General features: G+C 40.4%; 1 protein-coding gene across 1 annotated transcript in view; it reads left to right on the forward strand.

The window, feature by feature from the left end:
* Positions 1-18,878, forward strand: part of PDIA5 (protein disulfide isomerase family A member 5) — a 101,134-nt gene that overhangs the window by 36,374 nt on the left and 45,882 nt on the right. The window contains 6 exon segments of the mRNA XM_054381249.1: positions 507-599; positions 1,852-1,912; positions 5,673-5,740; positions 10,279-10,370; positions 10,475-10,546; positions 15,240-15,376. Of these exon segments, the coding sequence (XP_054237224.1) occupies positions 507-599; positions 1,852-1,912; positions 5,673-5,740; positions 10,279-10,370; positions 10,475-10,546; positions 15,240-15,376 (523 nt within the window).

The raw sequence follows: 18,878 nt of genomic DNA on the forward strand, positions 1-18,878 counted from the left end.
TTCTTCCTTTGACTAAATAAGCAGTTTGATCTTTAAGTGTGGAGTTCATCGCTTTTGCTCACAGCAAGTATCAGTGTGCCCTCCAACTAGTCCTATTGGATTCAGGTGTAGCAAAGGGCATGCGAACCTGACCTCTGCATGAAGAGAGATCTTTCCTGCTAAGCTAAGGGAGTAGTAGTGGAAGCATTTCAGATCTAACCACTGAAAGAGCTCTCTGAAGGATCCTGTCTGTGTGCTGGTCCATTTCCGCACTGTTTTCCCCAGTTTTATAGAGGAAATGGAAACTGGTAAGTTGGGATATTGGTTATGAGGAAGGTACACACCCATGTGTCGTTTGGTTCTGCAATACGAAATTGTGTTCTTCTGCATTAGAGCAGATCAGTGAATGATCAGAAGAGCAAAGGCACTAATTGGATAGGGTTTGCATGACAGCATGGATTTGAGATTGGATGTCACATGATTTGTTTTGCTTTAAAAGCTTTTTTTTTTTCCTCTGTTTATTGCAGTCTATGGTGGCCTTTCTCAAGGATCCAGAAGGTGCTCCACTTTGGGAGGAAGATCCTGAAGCCAAAGATGTTGTGCATGTTGACAGTGAAAAGGTACATTAGCTGTGTTTTATGAATATATGGGGTGAAGAGAAGTGAGTATGTTTGTGCTGACTCTTCCTGAAGCACAATTATTCCCTTCCTTTGGGAGGGAAGTTCAAAGCTTCCAAACTGTTTGAAGTGACTTGACAAAGTTAGTGGATTGTGCTGACTGTATAGTAAAGTTTCCTGCTTCCCACCTTTCTCTCATGTACATGTGGTCATGGTATTAGTCTGTGAGCTACATGGCAAGAATCAATGCATTGTGGATGGTGTGGTGGAAGAGACTTGTTTGTCCCAGGAAAGTGTAGCAGCTTGCAAGATGCAGTCAGTGCAGGGTGAAAATTAGGAGGTAAAAGAGGTAAAACATTGCTCTTACAACTGCAGGTTGCCATTAAAACTTGGGTTCCTTCATGTTCTTGAGGTAGTCTCAGGAACTGTGGAGGAGGAGGGAGCAGCATCCAGATCTTGTATCATTTAGCCTTGTACAGTGACTGTCCTCTTGGTGTTGAGTAGGAAAGTAGCAAATATGGTGAAACCACCTTAAAAAGCCAGTGCCACTACAGAGCTTCCCATTACATTTTCTCTAATATAATCAGCTTGGTGTTTTATATTAGTTTTCTAGTCTATAGATTTTTAAAACTTTAATTGATTTGACTCTAGCTGGTATTTCAAAAAGGACCTTTTCAATTTTCAAGCTTTCATTTTTAATATTAGAAACAGTTATTTTGACATTCAGTTTTTGTAAGAAGATTAATTTTTAATGCTCACCCTCTATGTCTGTTGCCAGATTTCCAAGGGTTGTGTTCAATTTGAAAATTTACCTGTTTTCTCTATCATGCTGGTACTGAAAAAAATCTTTGCTCATGGCTTCTCATAGCTCCAACAAAGGTTTCATAGTGTGGAAACTAAACATGCTTTGTTTGTTATTGAGTCTGACTTTTTGAATTAAAGTATGGCTGGGTCTGGGAAGAAAATTTTCCCGTCTGATTCTGCACTGAGAATATACCAAGACATGCAACTTCCACTGGAGGTCATGAAGATACTTGAGTCTGTAAGAAATGTTGCCATCTTCTTTCAAGTTACAATTGAGCAAGGAGAAGAAACTCACACTTTGTCTGTTAGGAAAGATGACTCCCTTTCCATCAGATAAATGAGCCTATATTCTATGAAAAAAAAATACATATAAAAACTTTATGAAGTTGTAATGCAGTAAGAAGTGTTTTTAGTATAGATCTGGTTTTATTTTCTTTGGTTCATTCGCTAGGAACTGAGAAGGCTTCTGAAGAAGGAAGATAAACCACTTCTGATGATGTTCTATGCCCCATGTAAGTAACCCAATGTGTCCTGCCAACTCCCTCTCCATTCTCTACTGAGAGATGTCCAGGTCTGACTCATTCTATATTCTTCTCTAATACCTTGTCCCACTGTTCATTCAACTCCTTTGCTGTTCTACCAGTTGGTCCTCAGTTGTCCATTGCCTGTATTTGAGTTTTGCCTATTTTCTTTGTGATGATAGCTCTTGTTCTTATAAGCTGCTACTTTCTGTGATTTGACAGAATCAATATCATTGGGAAAAACCTTTACCCATTTTCTTTACCCGTTGTCCTTTCTAGATTTGTGTTGTACAAGACAGAAACGCTGTATGTGTCAGTGCTCATAAATCTGAGTATGCTTAGCCCTCTGGCCTGTATGGTACTGTAAGTGCAAATGGGTCTCATATTTGTAGCTTGAACCATAGTGTAAAAGAAGCTGGTTCCACACAAGCAAAAGGTTGCTGGAGGAGACTGAGGAGTTAAAAAAAAAGGCAACTTACTCATTCTTCCTAACTGCAGGCAGAGGGAACATTGCAGTGGTCAGGAGAGGGAATATCTTTCTGAGTCCATCCAGGAGGCACTCTGAATGTTCCTACCCATATTGGCAGGAGTAACTTGAATGCAAGTGGAATTTCATGGTGGAGTCGGGAAGGAAAGAGAAGAGCAGATTGAAGTCATTGCATTTCTTTTGTGACCCTCACCTTGTATTGCTTCTATCTTGTCATTGTATTGGCTGCTTTTTCCTTAATTTTGGATATTTACAACTGCTTTTTGAGTTTTCTGGTTACTGGTATATGAGAAGCTTTCCAGCTCTTCAAAGCAATGTAATGTTGTGTTGGAGTTTTTGCTCAGATAAAGCAGGGGAGCTATGAGAAAGGAATGAATGCATGACCTAGACTAGAAAGGACTCCTAGCGCTGCCCTGATAGGGAAATTGATGTTAGGCACTACTAGCAATTTGCTGGCTGATTCTCTTTAAAACTGTGTCCCATGACATCATTTTCTGATGTTTCTCAATGTATTTGCTCTTGTAATTACTGCCTTAAATGCCATTCTACCAATTTAGTCTCATCTGAGTACTGCCAAGACAGCCAGAATTGCCCAAGACTTAGTTTGATGCATCACTAAGAGGATGTGTTTTCCTTTAAGTTAGCTGCAGCTCCATGCCTTTAGACTCTGCAGGGTGGTACTGTGTGGCGTGGCCTGGCCTGGCGTGTGATCGTTCCCAGTCACTGCTACTGCCTCAGCATCAGCAGGAGATGATACGCCTGCTCTGCCTGTAAATTGCCCCTTCAGGGAGAGTTCAGCTGCAGAGTGCTTTCACAGTTTACCTGTATCATGAGTAATTGTTTTCTACAACTGAGTCTCTTCCTGAAATGTGCTTTATCTAACCCTTCCTTCTCTTTGAACCATTCCCCCCAGAAACCCTCCTCCTTCCAGTTTCTTTCCTTTTGAAGTGGCAAAACACCTGCTATTCTTCAGTGCTGTACTACTTTTGCTGCTTTCTAAACTGCTGTGTAGGAAGCCTACTTTTAAGTTGGTTTTTTTTTTTCTTCCCTCTGATTTCACAATTCTTAACTGACTTGGTTCTTGTCCAGTTTTTCCTTACTTACATTACTGGAGACAGAATACATCCAGCAGTTGCATTAAAATACTGGCTTTGGGCAGCTGAAATAATTACTCATTGCATACAGGTCTTGCCTTTCCTAACTGGTAGCAGCAAATCAAGGCTGGTCACTAAAGGAAATTAAGCTTTACTAGTAAGGAGTGACTCAGGGGGGTCTTTGGCATGAGAGCACATCAGAGACTTTGTCCGAGAAGCTACAGGCAGACAGCTGCATTACTTCTCCGCTTTGTTGGAAGCGGGGGCTTTAGATTCATTGTGGCAGATTCATAGGAAATGGCCTCTTTCATTATGTACCAGTGCAGAGGGAGATGAAAATGACTGCAAACTTAAATGTAGTTTCTTTAATATTTCAGCAATGCTTGGTCTGGGTAAAATGACTCGGAGCAAAGGCATGCTTTCCTTAGAAGATATTACCTGCCATTTGGAGACCAATCACTGTGCTTTCAGACCCATATTATAAAGTCAGACAGCACTAAATATGAAAAATCAGGTATACTTACAGGCATTCAGATTTGTTCATAGTTAATTTGGTCAAGGAAGACCTCTGCAGGATATGGTCTGGATTTGGCAACAAAAAAAGAACTGCTTAGAACATTATTGAAAATGTGGCTTGAAAACTGGAGGTGTTAACTGATGGAAGACCATGGTTTAGTTAAGCTCTCCCTACTTTTGAGACAAAATACAAGAAGAAAGAGCAGAAGCAAATTAGTTTTTTGAGGTTACCTTTTTATGCCTGTATAGGGGTGTATGTGGATTAACAGCATCCTGAACTGTGTAACCCAGAAATGTGTGGCCTGGAGGGTTGTACAGAAGTGTGGGTTTGAAAGCAGCAAGTTTGAGGCAGCAACAGAGCTAGGAATGGAAGGACAATAGGGGGGATGGTTGGATGGAGGAGGCTCATCTGTGCCTGTGCTCCAGCAGGGAGTGGTAAGAGTTTGAAGGAGAGGAAGTGAAATCAGTAGCTGGGGGAATTTTGGGCCTGAGGCTGCTGAATAGAGAAGAGATAGGATCCAGAAGATGATATTTAAGAGTTCGTATGTTTTGGTGTCTGTCCAGTAGTTCAAATGAAGCCACAAGACTTCAGTGAGCTTCAAATGAATGGTCTGTGCACACCAAGAAATCATCATTTTGACCAACACTAACAACCTCACTGGCAATATAAAGTAGAGAGATGAAAGGTGAAAAGACTGCAGAAATGATTTCTCTTTCCTCTGATTAAAGAGTGTTCCTCCCAGGCATGCCGATGTGATCCTAAGCCAGTGGCTGCAAAATCTATCTCTACTTTCTGTAAGATATTTTCAAAACTCTTGTCTCTTCACTGGCAAAAAACATTGCCTACTGTCCTGTGGAGGACCCAAGAGTTCCCACAAGTGGTGCCTGGAGTGCTTGGCCACGGCTTCCCTTCTTTCATGCTGTCTGCACTCCTGTCCCTTCCCATGTGCATGCACGTATTTTGTATTTCGCTTGGCAGGGGTGAAGCCTGCTGCTTACAAGGTGATTTACTGCTAATCTGCTTAGCACTCTTAGAGCAACATCAAACAGCTCTCAGAGTACTCCAACTATACATTGCTGGTCTTCCTCACCATATTTTTTCCTCAGCACATAGAATTGTTTTGTCTTGCAAGGGCTATTGTTTTGTTTGAGTTGTATCCTCTCAATTAATAGAGCACTGTTTAACTTTTGGCGTCTGTTCAAAGTGTTTAGAAAGTGCTTCTCAAATTATATTAAAAGACTTATTAAACTGGGATGAATCTGAAATACCTCTCTCTGTCCCTTAAAAGACCAGACATGCACAAGGCTTTTTGTTTGAGTTCGCAAGCATGACATGTTCCATTGACTTTTGTATGTGAGTTTCATCTTATATTAGCCTCTGGGCTCACCTCAAAGCCTGAGGAATATAAACTGGTGTTACTCTTTCCAAAACTGGTGTAAGAAATGAGTATGAAAATGAATAGCATGAAAACATGCAAAAATAGCAGTGTGTAACAAGAAATAACATTAATCTAATATTTATTTAGTGAAAGAATTTTGTTGGCTTTTTTTCTGTCTAAAAACATGTTGGGTCGTATGCTTTGGCACATAAATACGATAGAGCAGGCTGAACAGAGTTGTTGGCATATGACTTACACAATTTCTTTTTTATCAGGGTGTGGTGTTTGTAAGAGAATGATGCCATCTTATCAACAGGCAGCCACAGAACTGAAGGGTAAATATGTAAGTGTGAAGATAAGATTTTTATGAATTTAAAAAAAATCTTTTTAACACTTTTCTGAGTATTATTGAAGTCGGGGATTTTTAAGAAAGTTGAAACAAAACAGAAGTGAATGACTATTCCAGATTCCTTTAGGATTCTCTTTCTTGTTTTTCATTCTTTTTTAAAACTCTAGAGAATGAGGTGTTAACTCACTGGATCTTTAAATCCAGTGTTCTTGCCATGGAAAAACAGGCTCTGACACTAGGGTTTTATGTTTAGCCTCTAATGTGTGAGTTTGTAGTCCCTTTGAGCTCATGCTGGTAGAGATAAATGTTTGCCATGATGAGTTTGATCAGCTTTTTGGCCTTATGTTTCATAGCAGAATTGGGGATAGATGCTCTTAAAAGCAGCAATCTGCTTTTTTAGTGGAGAATCACAGTGTCATAGGAGGGTGATTTCTCCACGTTAGCTACTAGCCACTAAGCATAAGCATTGATAAAATCTTACAGTAAACAAAATTACTTTCATTTCCATCTGGTATGAATCTTAAGTTTTGACTGTAAAATAAAATCAATCAACAGCAGTCATGATAATTTGGTTACCTGTTTGTACTAATAACACATACTGATCTCTAAGCAAGTTAAAGGCACTTCTCTAGTCAAGGTTCTATAATGTGCCTAAGCACATTTGTATGTGTAATTATATGTATAATTTATATGATACCAATAATACAGGAGTGACAAAGAAATAGGATTTTTGTTTCATGGCTTTAGCTGTACTTGGCCTGATTCTACCTGTTGGATCATTCACTGTCCAGTTTACAGCATTTCTCGGGAGTGGTGGTGTGTGATGATGAGATGAAATGCTGCAGTTCATCAGCAGGTCAGTGCTGGCCATTGCTGCTGCTGAGCACTGAGTGCTGTCAGACTCCCCCACATCCTCCCAACCAGTTGTTTTTCAGAAGTGTTTTTTCTAGATCCTTTTTTGCTTAGAGCTGAAAGGAGTGGGAGTTGTTTAGATTCATTTAGGACATGGTACAACCCTTGAAGATATTTTCAAGAGTGTTTTCGTCTAGCCAGGCAGCATTCTAATGCCATCTCCCCTTGGTGAAGCAAGCACAGCAGTCTTCGGGAAGGCACTCCTCACAGTGTGGCACACTGTGGGTACACTGTGAGGTGTAGGGTGGGCAGGAATCAGGAAGGTAAAGAATCACTTACAGAGGGTAGTGCCAGAGAGAAGGCATGCTGCAGAGCACTGTGCTCTCCTGAAATTATTCCCTCCATGTCCACGTGCAGCTTGTTTTATTAAATTCAGGCTCAAGAATTTAAACTCCAGATCTCTTCTGGCTTCATTATTTCCTTCCTCATTTGGAATTGTTTTTTTGTGGATCCAAGCTAATCCTGCACAACTGAGTGACAAGGCTGTGGCGCTATTCTGAGACTGGCAGTGCCTGTACTGGGTGTAGCTCAGGTAAGGGATACTTTCTGTGCAGGATCAGTTCAGAGGAAAGTCCAGTTATGCTACTGCCACTTGTCTTTCACAAAAATCAGTCTGTTCACCTGTATTTGACCTAATTAGCTTCCTGAGTGAGATGTGTACATTTCCATGTGAGATGATTGTCATTTCTAAAGTTAACAGTGCTGGACTCATCATAAATTACCCATGGAGTACCTTAGAGGGATGTTGACCTTCAGATCAGACTTTGCTGGAAAGTTTATGATTGGTTTGGGTGAGCTGAAAGTTTGACCTTTTAATCTGACCTACCATTAGCTGTCAGGATGTGCCAGGCTCAAAGAGATTATTGCTGTTATACGGAAGGAAAATGAAGTACATTATTTCTGTTTAATAGGTCATAAAAATGAAAAGTTGAACTGTAACTCTCCCTGGTTGCAGTGTTCTCCTGGGATTGTTTGTGTCCTGTCCCAGTACTGATACTGGGAGGAAGGTAGAGTTGCGTTTTCAGCCATTACATTCAATTTAGATCTTGCAATTCCATTACACCCAGTGCAAGGGGAAGGGGATGGCTTATTTATCCTTGGCAAGGAGATTCCCATGGTTTGTGGGTAGGCTGAGCTTTGGCGAGTGACTGTCACTGATGCACTATGGCCCTAGTGCACAGGGAAACTGGTGGTCAGCAAAGCACTTCCATCTCCTTAATTCCTGTAGACTTGATGAGTGTGCCAGGATGCTTTACTCAAGTAAAGACCAGATTGAATGTATCCTTAAGTGCTTTCCTTCTTTGGTGCTTGTTTGGCTGGGCTTTTTTTTTTTTTTATAAAAACACCTATTTCAGATATTAAATAAAAGAAGGCTGTGTTTAATCTCTTCATTAAACTTAGCTGTAGGAAGGCTATGTGTGTCAGTTTGCGGTACCTGTTTTGGAGCAATGCCATCAAGAAAACCTTGAAGCAAGGGAGCAGTCACAGTAGAATAGGAGTGGTTAGAAGCCCAGAAGACAGGGCCAGCTAAGAAGATTCAGAGTTGGTTTAAGTTATAGGTAGCTTGGTGGAGAGCAGTTAAGTGTTGAAATATGTCAAATGTCACCGCAGAGGTGAACAGAGTAAATGGATCTTCATGTCTCCTGTGGCTATTACAAGAGGTAATGGACTTCAGTTGAAGTCAGGGTCATTCAGTCATTTGCTAAAAGCAAATTAGCTAAACATATGGCAGGAACAGCTTAGATGTAGAGGGAGGATCCTGTCTTTGGGTAGTAGGTGAGTTTTGATGGTCCCTGAGAGCCTGATATTACATGATTCTGTGATTATAGGCCAGCTAAAGCTCTTACTGTTGTCATTAAAAATGAATCCCATAGTAATTGTCGTTTAGCTAATTATGCTTCATATGATGCATGAAGACCAAAATGAATCCAAGATACTGACTCGTATCAATTGCTGGAGCCTGGGTGGACATAGTGAAATGGTAGCAGAGTATCTGAAATGGCTGGGAACACCCATTTAAAACCTGGGAAATCCTCAGAAAGCTCAAGGCATGTGTGAGATCTGGTAGACTGGTGTTTGAGGGAATTGATTAATGAACTTAGTTCTCACTTTGTGAAGCAACCACCATGTCTTGATCTTATTGCATTTACCTACCCTCAAGTGGTGACAGAGAAAAAGGCAAGGGAAGAATTTTGTCTAGATAATCTCATGTAAATTAAGTCAATGTGGTTGTTGGAACTAGAAGGAAATTTTTAATTAAGAGATTTGGCCAGCTCCAATAAACCCTGGTTTTGTACTCAGCTTTCTTTGATCCATTCTTAGGATAGAGGAGAGAAAACAAAGTATATTTTTGTGACTTTGCAGCACCTTCTTAGAAAAGGTTGACCTTCAAATGAAGATTTTCTGCTTTAAAATTTATTTCATGCTGCCTCTGAGCACATTTGGTTGGTCTGTGCCGTTTGCTGCAGTCAGGAACCTGGTATTAAATTCTGGTGTGGTATTTCAGCTGGAAGGAGAAAATCTTGTTTTTAGAGGGGGAAGGTGGAGGGGTTTGAATTAAAATCCTGCTGCTAAAATGATTTAAGCTGTCAATGCCATTAAACCAAATTAATCACGAGATGGTATCTCAGCAACTTGCTGGTTGAAAGTTTGACAGCAGAATGACCTCGATGTGAGCAGAATCTCACACTCAAAGGAACTCAGAATCAGTCCCATCTTGAAATTTTAGTTCAGAAACTTTTTGGAAGACAATTGTGCAGAGCACAGGATCAGTTGCAGGAGCCCTGATTCTGAAGCTTGGGGTACAGGGCTTTTGAGATGAAGACTGGGTTGGGAGAAGTACAGGAAGGAAAGGAGAGGTTTTTTTCTTTCACTTGCTAGTCTTCCAAGCTACTATGCTTCTGTTCCCCTTTTGATATCCACAGGATAGGGTTAATTCTTAGCTCTCATTACACCCTACCAGTCAGGTAAACTAATATATTTAAACCATATAAATGCCATGTAGTATTTCCTGGGCTCAGGGAAATAGGGCACGTTTTACTTTCCCATCAAAGCTGATTTAGCTTTGCCATTCAGTAAGTGCATGTTTGAACAGGGATATACCAGTGCTTGGTTGGTTAGAGCTGCTGGACATAGCTGAGATGGTAAATTTGTTGTTGGAGTTAAAACCAGGGAGGTGATAGTGGAACTTCTAGTGTCCTAGCTAATGTTTGGATGTAAACTAAGCCATGTATTTGCAGAAGGAAAAAAAAAAAAAGATCAGGCTTGTAGCTTAAAATCCAAATAGGCAAAGAAGAGCACAAGTAGTGTAATTGAGAGAATTCCCTTTGGGCATTTTTGTTAACTGGGTGGATGAAAAGAAATGGAGATGCTTCCAGAGCAATGAAGAGGTGGCAAACTGATTGGTGTGTGCTTTCTGTAGACTGGACTCAAATATTGCTCTATTCCCAAAATCAGAAAATCTTCACTGTGTTTACAGAGATCTCCTTATTTTACAGCAATATAAATGAAACCGGAATCTTTCCAGAGCTTAGTTCTTTTTACTTAACTCTTCAAAAACAGTTGTAATGTTCATGATGTATTTTTAGGAATCAATATGATTATGCTCTGTTTTTTTTCAGGTTCTTGCAGGGATGAATGTTTACTCTGCTGAATTTGAAAGGATAAAGGAAGAATACAATGTCCGGGGATATCCTACAATCTGCTATTTTGAGTCAGTTATATTTTGCTACTACTTCAGAAATCATACACTCAATTATAATTGCATGTTCATATATTCCAGGGCAAGGACTAAACCTTGTTTTGTTGCTTTAACAGGAAAGGAAAATTCCTGTTCCACTTTGAGAATTATGGTGCTACTGCAGCAGACATAGGAGAGTGGCTGAAAAAGTAAGGCAGTGAACTTCATGCACTCCACCTTTTATGTACTCTTAATTATTTACAGAATGTAATGGTTTAGGAGCAACCATCTCTCCCTCATTCCCTCTGGTCAGAAGAGCAAACAAAACTACCCCACTGGGATGGGCTAAACTAGTGCAGCAAGGTTGTCTAATGTTTGGGTTTTAGCATGTATGCCCTGCATGTCACAATTGCATTTCTTCAGTAACAGGAGATCATGCATGGGCCACAATAAATGCAGATATACAGATCTCAACTTAGGTAAAAATACCACCTGAAATTTCCTGTGATCTTCAGTGCCTGACTTAATACCTTACAAAAAAACTGACTTTTGGTATTGTATTAAAAATATATACCAACTGCACATTTCTCATTGGTTCTTCAGCCTTTAGCTAGAGCCTTTAAAGTGTCTTGCAGAGATAGTGGTGATTAAGGCACCCCAGATTGCTAGCCATTTTTGCAAAGTCTGTGTTTCCTGTCATGGCATGAAGTGGTATTGAAAGTGCCTTATTTTAACCTAGAGAGAGCAATTTGCAGTCATAAATACTTTGGGGTCTGAATGAGCCTCTAGGCCTAGCAGCTGAGTGAGGCAGAAAAAAGTGTGCGAGTGTGTGTATAATTATTCTTCATCTGGTTCAAATCAGCACATTGCCAGTGAAGCTGATAACAGTAGCTGGAAAGAGCTGAGGTACTCTAGAGGTAGAGAAATACTGTTAGCAGTTAGCCCCAGCTCTTAGGTGTTAGGTCATCTTTGTAACTCTTCCTTATTTGCTGCAGCCATTCTTGAAATGAAACTAATAAAAAGGAAACAAATGCATGGGAAGGAACAGACAGTTGCAAATGCAGTAACATGGCTTATCAAAACTGGCTCAGAATAAATGTGTTTCAGTGTACAAGTGGGGCTACACTGGGGGCATGCATATCATTGCAGGTAGCCCAGGGTCTCCAGCAGTGATAGACTAGGTTCCTCAGGATTGGGAACCGATGAATGAATTGACAGCACCATTCCTGTTAGCCTCAGGAGGTACAAACACTGCAGGCAATTACTGCCCAGTGGATCAAAGAGGAGGAATTGAGCCATAGTCTTTAAGCCTCATTTAGTCCATTAAGCCTTCAGATATGAATGATCAAGATGGCAACTCCAGCAATGCTGAGGAGATGATCAGACCTTGGAGCAATGGTACAGCTTCATCACCTGCACTTTATTATTCTTTTCAGTATTGCAAGGATGTAGTTATCTCTTGGCTACCACATGTGAAACATTAGATGTTTGGGATGGGCTTTTTCTCCTGTCTGCCCACATAATATCCAGATAATCCCTGTAATATGCAGTGCCTTTATATCAGTGCTGTGACAGCAAGTGAGCACGGCTTCTGGAGGCAAAGCAGAACAGCTGCAAGCTCTTTCCAATGATAATCTCTGCTAACAAGGCACTGTGGGCTTTGGCTGATGTTTCAGTGGTCCACAGCTGAAGACAGCTGCTTGTCCTCTCTTAGTGCTGGTGCATGCTTATTAGTTTCCCAAAAGATGATGTGAGCAGTAGCCTTCCTGCCCCCGTTTTGTGTGAGTACAACTTTTAAGGAAACCACATGAAAAAATTATGCATACTTCAATTTTGCCAATAATTGATGTTACAAGTAAGACTGTATATGGGGTAAGTCTGCTACATATATAATATTATATTACTCTGAGGAATCTGCAGTACAAGTAGTCCAGTGAAATGGCAAGGGCTTTAGGAAAGAGTGTAATTAAAAGGCTGCAGAATGTATAGGGTATATTTCAGGAAAGTATAATATTAAAATAGTGTCAGGAAGTTGCTGTGATGTGAGACGTTGCTCAGCGGAGCAGAGGCACTGCAGTCCCGTAGTGTGCATGGCAGCTTATGTGCTGTCATCATAGATTCTAGAAAGAGAATCCAGCAGATGTTGAGCCATATGAAATGACCTATTTTTTGTGGACACTAGATAAACACTGCAGAAAAGCAACTGTTTTCCCTCTCCTGCTTTCCATCTTTTTTCCCTTTAAATGTTACTGGTAAAGTGCTGAAAGTAGTTATCTATGCTTAATTTGGGGAGGAGGACATGATACAACTTCATGACAGAATTGTTTAAATTATTGACAGGAAAAGTTTTCCCTGATTCTTCCTCTCAGGACAAAAGCTGCTAGTTTGGAGGGCTCTGACACCTTTTCTTCTACTACTTCTTGAAGGTGCTTCTTTTTTATGCTGAAATGTGCTAATGCATCAGTATTACAGGTACTTCACCTCTCTTATCTTCCTATTAGACACTGGCTACTATCTTGTGGAGTTTCAGATGCTTTCACGAGAAACCATCATACAGGCTTACTCTAACACATAGCATTATTAACACAAGAGATGCTGTCTGGTACATGCCACAAATATTTTTTTGTGTGTGTGTGTTCTTTTTTGTTTTGTTATTTTGAAATCTGGTACACAGCTGTATCAGCCTGGTAGGCAAACCAGACAGTTCCTTGCTGCTTTCAATAGCTCCTTAGTTGGTCTCACTGTTTTTATGGATTCCTCGGGCCTTTCCTTAGCACCGATTACTCAATTAAATCAAGAACTTGTTCTCTGTTCTTAATTGAATTAGCTCTTGGTAACTCTTCCAGACTTCTGTCATTCTATTTTCGGTCTTCAGGCGTTGGATGTGCCTTGTCTTAGTTTTAAATGACATTTTAGATTTCTGCTTGTTGCTTCCTCCAGGCCTTGAGGTGCTTCTTACCAACTCCTGTGTAGGCTTATTAGCATGCAAAGCATTTTAAATTGGGCCATTTGAATAAACATCCTGTGCCCTGCTTTACTAATTCCTTACTGAAATAGGTCATGCCAGGCCCTGCTAAACACAGCATTCTCCCAGTGCTCTGTAGCCAGCATGTCCATGTTCATCATGCTCTGCCTACTCAACCCAGCTCCTTAGTTCATTAAGTGTAATGGTGTTTTCTGGAAAGCCTTAACTCTGCCAGGATACCTGCAGATTATTGCTCTCTTACAGCCTTGGCAACAAGCAAACTGATTATCTTCTAAGTTTTAAGAGAGTAAATTCTTGTGGATAGGGACATGCCTCTTTTTCTTTCTTGGCTCTTTTGCCGAGTGCAGCTTCATTCTTTGCTTTGATGTTTCTTTCTTGGTTCATTTATCATATAAGCAGCAGCAGAGGTGTGCATCACAGTTTTGCATGGATTGCTTAATATTCTTGGATCACAGGCATTGCTTACATCAACAGAATTTGCTATCTGAGTCTGCTTTTTTAAATCAAACTAGGCTTTCAGCCTAGACATGAGCAAGGCAGGATAAATGAGTTATCATCCTTTTGCCATTCCTTGTTCCAGGCATCTAACATGATAGTACATTTTAATCAAAAATAGTAAATTTGCTTTCAGCAGAGATGGGGTCACATTGAGACCTGTACTTTGCCAAAGAATTTGGGGAATTTTGAGGGGTATTTGGAACTTGTTACTATAACTGGCAAGGATAAAATAACTTCAAAGTCTGGCTTGAAATGTTAGTGTGTTTGGGTGTCTACTACGTGAACACAGCTTTAATAAATAAGTGTTAATTAGCATAGTTTAGCTCACATCTGCCAAACTCTCTTTTTAATGTATATTGATAAAAGCCAAGAACAATTGTTTAGCAGGATGATAAGCACCGAACTGGTTCAGAAGAATCATAGAATCCGTTTTGTTGGAAGAAACCTTTAAGATTGTCAAATCTGACTGTTAACCCAGCTCTGCCAAGTCGCCACTAAACTGTGTCCCTTAGTGCCACATCTTTTAAATACCCCCAGGAATGGTGACTCTACTGCTTCTCTGAGCAGCCTGTTCCAGTGCTTTAGAACCTTTTCTGTGAAGAAATTTTTCTTAACATCCTATCTAAACCTCCCCTCTTCCAACTTCAGGCCATTTCCTCATGTCCTATCACTAAGGAGCTTGGGTTCAGTTACAGATTTGCCACTGTGCCTTTGAGCAGTCTCTCTGGCTCTGATCCATCAAAGATGGTTAAACTCATGTGCAGCCATAATGGAGTTGGTAGAACATGTCACTTCTCTTTTAGGTTAAGTGTGCAGGTGGATGGCTTCGCTGAATTAGTCCTACCAGCCCACTGCTGATGAGGACATAATAATGCCTCCCCAGGTCACAGGGTTGTTCAGGGTAAAACCATATATTCCTGGGGAAGTAGCCTGTGTAGCTAGCTCATGGTCTCAATGTTGCACCTCCTTTTTCTGTCAGCCCTAATCATCCTGTCAATATTTTGTTCGGAGTAGCTGCTTGTGCTTGCTACTTTTTTTTCATTTACAATGGCTCTTGTGAACAAAGTGTGAGAAAGGGAGCATCCTGCTGAGAAGGGCAAAAAAGTAACTCAAAATGCATATGATTTCTACAATGAAATAATTAAGCAGTCTTATTATCTCCTTGCTCCATGCCTTTGCGTTGTTGGTCTGTCCTCATGAGCTTCTTATGGATTTTTTTCAATTTCTCCTCTGATTTTACCTGAGTTTCAGTGCTTATAGTTCTGGGTGGGTATAATTATGGAAGCTGTTCAGTAGGGTTGGTGTGTCATACATACATGGACATATGCACAAAACGCTTCCTTGCAGTCCAACTTGGTAAAATGACTGCTTAGCAGCAGAGAGCTGGTCTGTTTGAACTGTGTCTGTTTGTCTTTTAGCCCACAGGCACCTCAGCCACAGGCTCCGGAGACTCCCTGGGCAGATGAAGAAAATGTAGTTTATCACCTGACTGATGAGGATTTTGACAAGTTTATAAAAGATCATTCATCTGTGCTAGTGATGTTCCATGCACCATGTGAGTTGGTTTTTTTTCCCTATTCTGTACCTTGAGTCAAATGCTTTCTAACAAAATCAGTGATGATGATCTGTGGGGGTTTCATGAAACAGTGAACTTTAAGTCCAGGTTTTTCTTGTTTGTGATAACTGCTAAATACATGGCACAAAACGTTCATGAAGTTTTTGGCTTCAAGCTTAGGACAGAGATGTGCTATGGAAGTGACACTTTGTAAGCTGAGTCAAAACATAACTGAAGAGTGTAATGATGCTTCAGTAGTCTAAGGACTTACCATTTTTTATTTTCAGCTTGTCCTCTGTATTACTTGTTTTAAAAGCAGAACTCTGTTTGAATGTGCAACTCAGCCTGAGAACTCTGAGCTCCTGAGTCCTTGTTAATGGCTTCTGAAGTGTCATTCTGAGCATTTTTCACTCCTCTGTCACAGTTTAGTGTAAGAGGCCATGATCACTGTGTATTGCACTGAAATGTGCCAGAACTTGATCTAAGCTCAGAAGGTAGCCAGGACTTTTGAAAACTAATGCAGAGCTGGTAGAGATACTACTTTATGTTCAGCTGAGAATGTATTGGGCTGATTTTTTTTTTTTTCCATAACTTGGAAGTTTTAGTTTGAGCAGTAAAATTCAGTGGGCTGCTTTCAGAAGGCTGTTCCAGCCACATTGCCCTCCTGTACGCAGTTGGGGTAGAAAAGTAGGTTAACCACTTTGTTCATTTAGGATATACCTTTCTTCAACTACATAACTGGTTCTACTAATTCTTTGTCTGCAGTGCAAGGTTCAGGCTCAAACCTGGTATGTTGGGTAATACACAGGTTCTGTGTCCTTTTGCTGCTGCACTGGCAGTTGCACTTGGGTGAAATACTCATTTTCATGGGCATAGATTTGAAGGTTAGAGCTCTACAGACATGCCGTGTGCTCAGAGCTGAACAGCAGAGGGGTTTGGTGCAGAGGCTAAAATCCTGCTTCCCTTTAAGCCAGCAGGAGCTAGCTCAAAAATGCCTTTTTTTTGAAGGCTTGCTCATAAGACTTGTTTGAAAAACATACCATAATGAATTTCCTTTAGCCAATGAGACGTCTAGGGATTGATTCACTGAAGCAGGTGACTGACTGCTGTTCTGTCACTGTGTTCCCTGGATTATTTGTACTAATGAAAGTCGGACCGGAGATTAACGCCTGGTCTGAAAACCAAAGCACAAGTAGCGGAACTGATGAAGCCTGTTTTGCTCAGTAGTTATCCTTCAGTACCCAAATCCTTCCTTCCCCACATTCCCATGCATCCCAGTGTGCAAGTGACAGCATGGGCTGCTGCTCCTTGGGAGCTGTGCTGGTTTGGCTGAACAACTGCTGCCAAACAGAAATGTAACTGCTGCATTTGCTTCCTTTCCCTCCCTGTGCACAATGGCTTGGGATAAGTGTCATCTCTAGCTCCAGATTTCTGTGTATTTACAGTTATATTTAAAAGCTTTGAGGGTTTTTGAGTTTCTAAATGGGCAAATGAGTTCAGCTGTGCATTTGAGAGAAGGAAGAGGGGACAGGAATCAATACCTGGCCCTGCAAACGTTATTCCTTCTAGGTGGTCAGATTAAAAATAGATGAATACTCACAATTACAATCAAACTTTATAGTAAATTTAAGTTAGTTATAAATCTGAATGAAGCTCTGTTCAGTTTTTAGTGTGGTTTGGGGTTTTTTTTTTTTTTTTTTTTTATAAAACACATACAATACCATTCTAGGGGTAAAGATATTGTGTGACCTCTTTGTAGAGGAGGAGCACTTCCAGGTAGGCATGTTTTGTACTAAGGAGCATTCTGTGCTAAGGTACAGAAGTACTTTGGCCAAGGCTTTTTTGAGAAGTAAATGCCTGAATCAGGCTGGTGCAGTTGCCTGATAACATGTTCCAGCTGCTCAAAATTGAGATAAAGAATGTTGCTGGTCAGAACACCACCATTTTAAATGCAACCTGAATATTTGGGGCATTTTGTTTGTATTCAGGGGATAATGGTATGCCTACATGCAGAATCCAGCTTGTGCATGTGTAAAAGATCTGTGCTTGTAAGGGTCCTTTCTGCATATCCTCAGCAGAGAATGTAAGGCTTGCAAACTAATTAACAACAGGCAACTATCATAAACAGTTATCTTCATGATTAAAAGATCTTCTGCTAGCACTTTTTAAATGTGCTAATGGAATCACATTATGACTTATGAATATTAGGAGATAAATTACTCCAGTAAAAGAAGCAGTAAAAATGGAGGATATTTTATGTTTTTTAACCATAGTGGCTTAGGATGATGAAGTTTTTTTCTCTAAAAATTATACATTAATTAAAAAAAACTTGTTGAAACAGAGGAAACAAAATAGGCCCAGAATGCAGAATATACTTCTGTGTAACTAAGAATAAGCAAGGGGATTTCAACACTGTCCTGGAATTAAAAAGTACTTAAAACCCTCTGTCACCACGCAGCTTAAATGTGACTTGGAGTTCTTCTAGCATATTGTCAGTCTTGTGTTCATGATATTCTTTTACGAGAGGCAGAATTATTTCAATGAGGCTTTCCCAGCGTAGTCAGAAATTCCCTTGTTCCCCCTCTGCCATGTGCTGAAGATACAGCTGAAACAAATACATCCTTAATAAACACCTCTGAACTGTGGAATTAGACACTGTGAGTGTGGTCAGTGCGGTCTGCATGCCTGTGGCTACTAATGATCATCCCTGAGGGGACCACACTAATTATTTAACATAATTTTCACTAACTAGCCAAATTAAAGGTGTCAAATCATTTTGTTTTGAGTGCAGCCTAGCTTAAATAGGTTCAACTAGAGCAGTTAGGTCTGTTACTTAAATACATCAGGAAAGTCTGTAGCATGCAACTTGCACCTCTTGCTATGCTACCTTGTACCTTTTCTGCAGCAATTTAGCACAACCACTAAACAGTAGATGTGCTGCTCACAGTTGTTGGTGACAGCCCTGAGAAATGTTGGTGAGTTTGGTTGAGCAGGAATGAGTTCATCCTGCTTTCATTTTGTAGGTCACTAGGGACACAGAGCAGGGTTTTTAACCTTCTGAGACTCCTTTGTAAAGCCCTTAAGAGGATGTTCAATAAATCTGAATATTTAGCATAGGTCAATGGTGCCCCAAGCAGCCAGGAGTCTGAAGGCACTCTCCCTTTTCAGCTGTCTGTATAAGAATGTGCAGCCTTGTGCTCTTTATTCACACATTTTGCTGAAATTGTGCAGTTGCTAGCAGTGAGCTTCGTATTGTCCTGGATATATCCTGACTGGAGCCTTGCCGACATCTGGAGGGGATTTTTTAATGTATGTTGCTGTTGTATCCAAAATCTTCAGTTACAAACTGAGGTCTCTTGTGCTATACAAAAGAACAAATAAATAAATGACACTTTCCCTCAAAAAAATTGGAGGTTTTGCTTGGGTTGATCATATTTTCTAGTATGAGCTAGCACAGTTTTGTTAGTGGGCTTATTTCTGAATTGGTAACAGAAGATCTATT

This window comes from Indicator indicator, chromosome 5 (assembly GCF_027791375.1).
Source record: "Indicator indicator isolate 239-I01 chromosome 5, UM_Iind_1.1, whole genome shotgun sequence".
Taxonomy (NCBI): Eukaryota; Metazoa; Chordata; class Aves; order Piciformes; family Indicatoridae; genus Indicator; species Indicator indicator.